Source organism: Bos grunniens, chromosome 3 (genome assembly GCF_055505025.1).
Source record: "Bos grunniens cultivar Pamir isolate PY7600 chromosome 3, Bosgru_T2T1.0, whole genome shotgun sequence".
Lineage (NCBI taxonomy): Eukaryota > Metazoa > Chordata > Mammalia > Artiodactyla > Bovidae > Bos > Bos grunniens.
Genome location: NC_141167.1, coordinates 86,542,087 through 86,551,094, shown reverse-complemented (window position 1 = coordinate 86,551,094; position 9,008 = coordinate 86,542,087). Strand labels below are relative to the sequence as shown.

General features: G+C 38.8%; 1 protein-coding gene across 1 annotated transcript in view; it reads left to right on the top strand.

Annotated features, from left to right (window-relative positions):
- Positions 1 to 1,057: 1,057 nt before the first annotated feature.
- The window catches only part of LOC147375953 (mitochondrial adenyl nucleotide antiporter SLC25A24-like), a 34,120-nt gene continuing 26,169 nt past the window's right edge, over positions 1,058 to 9,008 (top strand). Inside the window, exons 1-2 of the mRNA XM_086391518.1 lie at positions 1,058 to 3,423; positions 7,015 to 7,170. Coding sequence (XP_086247644.1) covers positions 3,313 to 3,423; positions 7,015 to 7,170 — 267 coding nt within the window. The 5' untranslated portion in view covers positions 1,058 to 3,312. The remainder of the gene's footprint in view (positions 3,424 to 7,014; positions 7,171 to 9,008) is intronic.

The following is a 9,008-nucleotide window of genomic DNA, read 5'->3' as shown; positions in this document are numbered from 1 at the left end:
ACTGAGCTTTCAGTCTTAAAGAACAACAACAGCAACAAACACCCTGGAGTCTCATTCCTTCAACCCTTTTACAAACTGTTCTTTCTGTCTGGGAGACCCATTCCAGCTCCTTCACTTGGATATCCCCTGCTTATTCATTAGGTCTCTATTCAGATGTGACTCTGACCTCTGAAACTTTTTTGGTTTTGCTGGTATTTGCTTTTACAACTTTACAGATGGTCATCTGTCGTATTTCCTATTCCAAACAGACTGTAAAGCTGGGACCAAAATATATTATCCATTATTTTATAGTCAATGCCTAGTACAGTGTCTGGAACATACTAACAGATCAATACATGTTTTCTGACTGTTTTAATATTGTCACAAAAACCAAGGGTGGAGAGTATCAGATTTAACAGGAGGGACTGGTGACATAAATATTGAAAAAAATTCCTTAGATCTGCTCATTTGAGATTTCTGGGCCTCTCAGTGAAAACAGTTTCAGTGGGTGGTAAAGGGTTATGTCAGATTGCACTGGGCTACTGAACGAATGGGAAGTGAGGAGGTAGGTATGATGAATGTTGTTTACTGATTTGGGAAGTTTAGATAAGATGGAGAAGACGACTAAGCAAGTCTTTTTACATTATATTTTTATAATTTTTTGAAGGATAGGAGAGATTTGTGGAGAAGTAGCCATGACAAAGAGAGACATTTGTTGGATACGTTGTAGAGAAAGGAAAGTAATGATTGAGAAGGAGTAGGTCCAATAGCTCGAGAGAGAGAGAGGGTCCTTGAGTAAGAGTCAACATGTAATTCTTGGAGGTAAGGATAAAAGTGGGTAGAGAGAAATTTATTCATTCATTTACTGAGTGCATGCTATTTATCTAGATGCTAGGGATGTAGTAGTGAAGGAAACAGGCAGAAATTCCTGCTCTATGGAACACACAATAATCAAGAGGAGACAATAGTAGAAAAACAAATTATCTTAGATGGTGATAAGTGGAAAAATAATAGAAGGGAGGAAAACAGTATGGATGTGTGAGTGATAGGGGAGTTGCAGTTTTAGATATGGTGAGTTGGGAAGGCCATGGTGGTGACATTTGTGTAGAGATTTGAAGAAGTGAGGAAGGAGTCATGATGGTCTTTGAGGGAAGAGCAGTCTAGGCAAAGGAAGTAGCACAAGCAAAGTCACCAGAAAGGCAGTATATCTGACAAGGTTAGGACACGGAGAGGGGAGCAGTGTGTCTGGAATAGAGTGAATGAGGAAGAGGGTGGTAGGAGATGAGCTTTAAGAGGTAACAGGAGTCAGATCACATATGATCTTGCAGGAAAGAAGGAATTTGGCTTTTGCCCTGGTAAGTCATTGGATGGTTTTAGACAGAGGTATGACATGATTTTAGATTTTAGGATCATTCTGGCCAATGTGTTGAGGATAGGGGGGACAAGGGTGAGAGTAGGAAGGACAGGTATGCAATAATACAGACAGCTTTTGAGGGTGGCTTGTACCAAGATGGAGGAGGTAAGTAGTGATTGGATTCTGGATGTATTTTGAAATGTTCACAATATTTACTGCTGAATTGTGAGTGGGGTGTAAAAGAAAAAGAATAGTTAAGGATAGTGCCAAGATTTTTGGCCTGAGCATCTAAAAGAATGGAATTGTCATGTATCGAGAGGGGTAAAACTGTGAGAAAAGCACGTTTGGGATGGGGTAGATATCAGAGTTCAGGTTTGTTTTTGTTGCGTTTCAGATGCTAACCAGACATCTAAGTAGAAATGTTAGGTGGGCAATTTGAAATAGGAATCTGGAGTTCAGAGGATCACTCAAGAGAGACGTTTGAAAGTCATAGCCCCATAGATGGTATTTGAAGCCATGAGACTGGAAGAGATAACCAAGAAGAGAGTATAATGCTCTGAGTCCTGGTGTTCTCTGATGTTTAGAGGCAGGGGAGATGAGGGCAAACCAGTGAAGGAGACAGAGAAGGAGCAGCCAGAGGAAAAGGAGGAGGGCTAAGAGAACACTCTATTCTGGAAACCAGATGAAGAAAATGTTTCAAGGAGGAGAGAACTGTCTTTGTCATATGCTGCTGACAGGGTAAAGATGAGGATAAAGAAGGTGCCATGGAGAATACTGGTGTAGTAATAGTAGTGAGAGCCTGATGGGAGTGGGTTCAAAAGAGAATGAGAAATTGGAGACAGAAGGTAGATAGCTCTTTAAAGTAATTTTTTTATGTATATATTTTTGGCTGTATATGTGCATGCATGCCAAGTCACTTCAGTAGTGTCTAACTCTTTGCAACCCCATGGACTGTAGACTGCCAGGCTCCTCTGTCCATGGGATTCTCCAGGCAAGAATACTGCAATGGGTTGCCATGCCCTTCTCATTTTTTGGCTGTACCATGCAGCTTATGGGATATTAATTTCCCTGTCCAGGGGTTGAACCTGGGCCCCCTGCATTGAAAGCTTAGAGTCTTAACCACTGGACCACCAGGGAAGTCCCTAGACAACTCTTTAGAGAGTGTTACTGCAAAGGCAGAGATCTAAGAGGTGACTTTTGGGAAGGTTGCGTTAAGAGGTTTTAAGATGAGAACACTTCAACACTCGTGTTTTATCGAGAAATGGGGGACAACATGGCCTGAGAGTGAGAGTCAAAAATTGATTTGGTGGCTTGAGATGTGTGAAAATTAGCAGTAATCACTGAGGAAAATGAGAAAGGGTGCTACCTCAAACAAGTAACTTTGAAATTTTGGGAACCTCACATTTCAAAATGATATATTTCATTATCTTTCTTCACATTCTTAATTTCATTCAAAGATTTGAGAAATTCCCTGATGAGAATTCTTAAAATTAGTTTACTATTATCTCATATTAATGAAAATTCTATTTCCATTGATATTTGCATTTCTTATGATATTTTTGACATTGGATATTTTATATCCATAGAAAAGAAAATTGCCTTTTGAGATCCATAACCAAAAAGGGTAATTGTCAGCCATCATTTTGATTGTTAAAGGAGTTACAAGATGAAGTTACAAATAGGAAGAAGGGGAAATATTTAAAGGAGAAATGCTAGAAGGTTGAGATGTAGTAATACTGACAGCTTGTGAGTTCTTTATAATTTACAAGGCCTTTGTACATATAATCCAGTTTAATACTCTAATAGCTCTGTTTTGTAGGAATTATTCCCATATAAACCAAAATTTAGAGACGTGAGATGCCCTTTCTACATCACAAAAGTAACAATGTGCAGAACTCAACACAGCTCAAATTTTAAGAAAGAGATGTCATTTTGATAATGCTTTTTAAAATGTATGAATTGTAGTTTGTATTTATAGCATGGATGCTGATGGGTCACTGACAGTGGATTGGGATGAATGGAGGAAGTATTTTTTATTTAAACCTGCAAGAAATATGGAGGAAATTGCCCATTACTGGAGCCATTTTACCGTAAGTGGTCTCTTTTTAAGAATTTGTATGTCTTATTCTATGAATCATGGGTGGAAATGTAATGAATTACATACTCTTAGAAAATTGTGGGGCCAGAAAATTATTTAGTGAGGTTTTGCTGATGAAAAAAGTGATGCTATACTATACTATAAGTGATATTTCCTCAGAAATTTGTATGATGCTAAAAAATCTGAGTTGACATGTAATATCTACTTCAACTAAAGTTTCAGCCTGCAAAAGGCACACATCTGTTGAGAGGAAGTACACTCTTAAGAGTTGATTACTCCTACTCAGTACCATCATTTTGTGTTGTAGTTGCTTATTTTCTTGCCTGAAAAGTAGGGAATGTGAATTGCAGATTGCTGTATTATATAACACTTCACTGATAAATATTTGTTGGATGAATGAATAAACTTTGAACAGAAGTTTTTGAAAGAGTGTTCAAAGCTTTAGTTTTTTCCATATGCATATATACTTCATAGTTGGCATAGGTCTTGTCTGTTGGTGCACTTAAAAATCTATGCTTCATAATTTCTTAAAGTTCTCAAAATTTCTTAAACTATCTTAAAAGTTTTGCTTAGTAACTACAAACTAAAATCTATACTATTCTGTGTCTCATGATTATATGTATACAGTTGAACCTTGCACAATGCAGATTTGAACTTCACAGATTTACTTATATGCATATTTTTTCACAGTAAATATGTACTAAAATGCTACATGATCTGTGGTTGACAATGGATATGGAGGGCTAACTGTAAAGTTCTACATGGGTTTTTGACTATACCTGGGATCAGTGCCTGTAGATCAGATCAGTCGCTCAGTCGTGTCCAACTCTTTGCGACCCCATGAATCGCAGCACGCCAGGCCTCCCTGTCCGTCACCAACTCCTAGAGTTCACTGAGACTCACGTCCTTCGAGTCAGTGATGCCATCCAGCCATCTCATCCTCTGTCGTCCCCTTCTCCTCCTGCCCCAATCCCTCCCAGCATCAGAGTCTTTTCCAATGAGTCAACTCTTCGTATGAGGTGGCCAAAGTACTGGAGTTTCAGCTTTAGCATCATTCCTTCCAAGGAAATCCCAGGGCTGATCTCCTTCAGAATGGACTGGTTGGATCTCCTTGCAGTCCAAGGGACTCTCAAGATTCTTCTCCAACACCACAGTTCAAAAGCATCAGTTCTTCGGCGCTCAGCCTTCTTCACAGTCCAACTCTCACATCCATACATGACCACAGGAAAAACCATAGCCTTGACTAGTAATACTTCTCTTAGGGTTATTATGAGAACTGAAGATGACACATATAACTGTTTAATACAGCACTGAGTTTGCTCTATAAATGTCAGTTTTTATTTCTTAAACAGATATTGAGCTATTTCCTAGCCGTATTACTGCTAATGACTAAGCACAGCCAAGCACTTGGAGGACTAATTGCTTTCAAGCACTCTATGTTTTACAATTAATAATATTGGTAGCTGACATTCACTGAGTGTTTTTTAGTGCCAAACATTATGCTGAGTGCTTTATATTCTCTAAGTTACTTAATTAAAAAAAAAGTCTATCCAGTTATGTATTAGTATTGTTCCTCTTTGCATTTGAGGAAACTAAGTCACAGAGGGTTCATTCAATTAGGAGCTCGGGGATTCAGGATTTGAATCCCACCTGACTCCTGAGCCTAGGTCCTTAATCATGACATATGTGATCAAACTTCTAGACCCTCAAAAAAAAATCCTACTTGTGATATATATACCACAGAATTTATTATCTGCTCTGCACACTACATAGGAAGGCCCAGATTTTTTAATCAATTACACAGGAAAGTGCTTCTAAATGTATTGTCATATATTTTATATTTGCTTTGTTAAAAGTGAATGGAACAACAGACTGGTTCCAAATCGGAACAAGCACGTCAAGGCTGAATATTGTCACCGTGTTTATTTAACTTACATGCAGAGTACATCATGGGAAATGCTGGGCTGGATGAAGCACAAGCTGAAATCAAGATTGCCAGGAGAAATATCAATAACCTCAGATATGCAGATAGCATATTAAAAAGCAGAGACATTACTTTGCCAACAAAGGTCCATCTAGTCTAAGTTATGGTTTTTCCAGTAGTTATGTATGGATGTGAGAGTCAGACTATAAAGAACGCTGAGCACCAAAGAATTGATGCTTTTGAACTGTGGTGTTGGAGAAGACCCTTGAGAGTCCCTTGGACTGCAAGGAGATCCAACCAGTCTATCCTAAAGAAAATCAGTCCTGAATATTCACTGGAAGGACTGATGCTGAAGCTGAAACTCCAATGCTTTGGCCACCTGACGCGAAGAACTGACTCACTAGAAAAGACCCTGATACTGGGAAAGATTGAAGGTGGGAGGAGAAGGGGACGATAGAGGATGAGGTGGTTGGATGGCATCACTGACTTGATGGATATGAGTTTGAGTCAGCTCTGAAAGTTGGTGATGGACAGGGAAGCCTGGTGTGCTGCAGTCCATGGGGTCGCAAAGAATCTGACACTGTAGTGGGAATTCTTCATAATGTAGTTTCACAGCCTTGAGAAATTCCACAGAAATAGCACCTGGAAAAACAGCATATATTAAGAAACTGTGTTAATGGTTATCTTTCATGTTTTTCTTAAGAATAATCTCCTTGTTACAAACCCCAAGGCCAAACCCAGAAGGGAGTGTGACTGGGATCATGAAAGCATGGACCTTGAACCACCTGGGTTGGCATAAAGCATGAACACTGCCTTCGCACTTGCTGATTGTTCCTGAGACTAGCCCTAAAGGGAATGACCTGGGGTAAAAACAAGGAGATCTGGACTGTGTCAGTGTAGTGTCTTGGGAAAGATATGATCAAAAATTCTTGTAGTCTGAAATTAGGAATAAAAGCTGGACTCAGAGTGGACTCTGCACCTCAGTCCACTAGCGGCTGCAGATCCCCTGACACATTGCACCAGACTTCATATTCTGTCTTCATTCTCGTTGCTTGCTCCCGGACCATTAGGGCAACACGACATGAGTGAGTGACTGAATTGAACTTGTTAGAAGTGAAAAGTCTGACTGAAGATAATAGGAGAATCCGATAGTCTTGAACACTGAAGATACTTATACATTGTTGCCTCTTAAATTACTATTCTCACCACTGTGTGCATAGTCTGTATTTGACTATGGGGCATCTTTGATGGCTCAGCGGGTAAAGAAACCGCCTGCAATGCAGGAGACACAGGAGAGCTAAAAGTATTTATTAGAATTTGACAGATTGTTCTTTTTGTATTTAATCTTAGACAAATAATTTTATATTGAAAATGGTATACAGATTTTTAAGTGGTTGAATTGTAAAAGTTGTCCTAAGCATGATACAAAAAATTGTCAATTTATATTTTTAATATGTATTAATTTTATAATTGACAGTATTTCAAGCTAATTTATGACTTATTTAAAGTTATATTAGTCAGTAAATACAAAATTCTAGGAAAGGCTGATATTAATTTGCTGTGGAGATGAAATATATAAAAAATTTATACCTTGTTAGGAGATAACGTTTCCATTTGAGATCAGCTAACTATAATGTTATGTAAAATTTGTTTTGATAGGGAATTGACATGGGAGATAGATGGACTTTCCATAACTTAATTGATGAAAAGAGAAAATCTGGCCATCTGTGGAAGTATCTGTTGGCTGGAGGCATAGCGGGTACGTGTGCCCGAACATGTACAGCACCGCTAGAGCGTCTGAAAACCCTCATGCAGGTGTGTTGCATAGTTCGTGTACATGATTTTGAGTAATGTGAATAATGTTTGATGCTTTTAAAAAGGAGGATTTCAGAAGTCTTAATAATATTCCTTGATTTTGTCATGTGCAAATTGCTTCATTGCCAGTAATCTAGACTCAGTTATTCAAAAGTTCCCAGACACTCAACTCACCTTGAGAGTGCAACAACCAAGTGATATACCATTCTCATTCACATGCATTTTGGAGTTTTGTGATGGAGACAGATTTGCAAATAAATAATTAAATACAACCTAGTACTAGTATTCTAGAGAGGGCAAAAATTAGGAAAATCTTTCTTTCTTTTTTTTTTTTTGGTGGAGCCTGGGAAGGAAAGGCTACACAATACTCTTAATTCTCTCCCTGGATTGGAAATTGTGACAAGAGACAGAAAGTGGTCAGGGTTGCACTCCCTCTTTATTCCTTATCAAATGCAGGGCCCTGTAGGTGGAATTCTTCAGTTTTCTGAAGTTTTGGGTCCCTTTCAAATTGATGCAGGCAATGAAGAAATTGCCTGAGCCTCGTGGCCAAGTCTCTGGTTGTGACCGTTCAACTGAAACCAGGTGAGAAGGGTGTCCACCCTCCTCATTGCTCTATTCAAGGCAGAAATGATGGACCTATAACAACATTCAGTCACTGTCTCCTTTTAGCTTTCTTGGGTCACCACGGAATAAATCTGTTTCTAACTTTTATAGAAATATACAAAGCAAGGGAGCATGTCTGCCTGCTGGTATTCTGAGTTCAAAGCAGGGGAAAGGGACAGGAGGCCTACTGTGCATATTTACTTACTTAATTCATCTGTTTTTAGTCCTATGCCTCACTGAATTCTTGAATTCTGTATTCCTGAGTTAATATCTCTGCTTCCTCCAGAGAATAAAGCTTCATGGATTTTTTAGGGAAAATTTAGTTCTATGTGCTTTCCCCTCCTCAGACCCGTAAGTTACAACTTTTACTCTGCTAAATTAGTTATCACTTTTCCATTTGCTTTCTACCTCCCCCAAATCTGATGAAACCACTAGTACCTTTATCCCTGCAGATTAGTAATGAGGTGACCATATAATTTTCATTTGAACCAAGACACTTTTAAAAAAGAAAGGGGTGCTTAATAATCATGGAGGAATAGCTTTTGGGCGAATTGGGATCGATGGGTGCCCTAGTTATTGCCTGCTTTGTTACTTTACTATCGTTTTTGTGTGGTTTTGGGAGGACGAGGAAATAAACATGTGGGGTCATTCTACCACTTTTTCTGAAAGTCAGTATCTTACATGTCTAAAATTATTTTATTTTTCTTTTCTCTTTGATTGGCAGTTTGGCAGAATAGGGACATCAAGGTCAAAAATGCTTTCCCTTAGAACTTCTTAAGGCATTGTGCTATTATTTTCTAGCATTCAGTATTACTTCTGAGAAGTCTGATGCCATTTTGATATTTTGTAGATTACTTGGTTTTCCTCTCTGGAAGCATTTAGTCATGCCTCTACCTTGGGCTTTCCCAATGGCTCAGCATGTAAAGAATCTGCCTGCAATGCAGAAGACACAGGAGACACAGGTCAGGTTCCTGGGTGGGGAAGATCCCCTGGAGGAGGAAATGGCAACTGACTCCAGTATTTTTGCTTGAAAAATCCCACTGATAGAAGATAGAAAAAAAAAAAAAAAATCCCATGGATAGAGGAACCTGGCAGGCTACAATCCAAAGAATCTCAAAAAGTTGGACATGACTGAGCAACTAAGTACTACGTTGGGTATTCTGAAATTGTACAATGTGAGTTTAGGTAGGTTCTTTTCAACCCATTGCGCTTGACACTTGGTGGGCTCTTCTTAA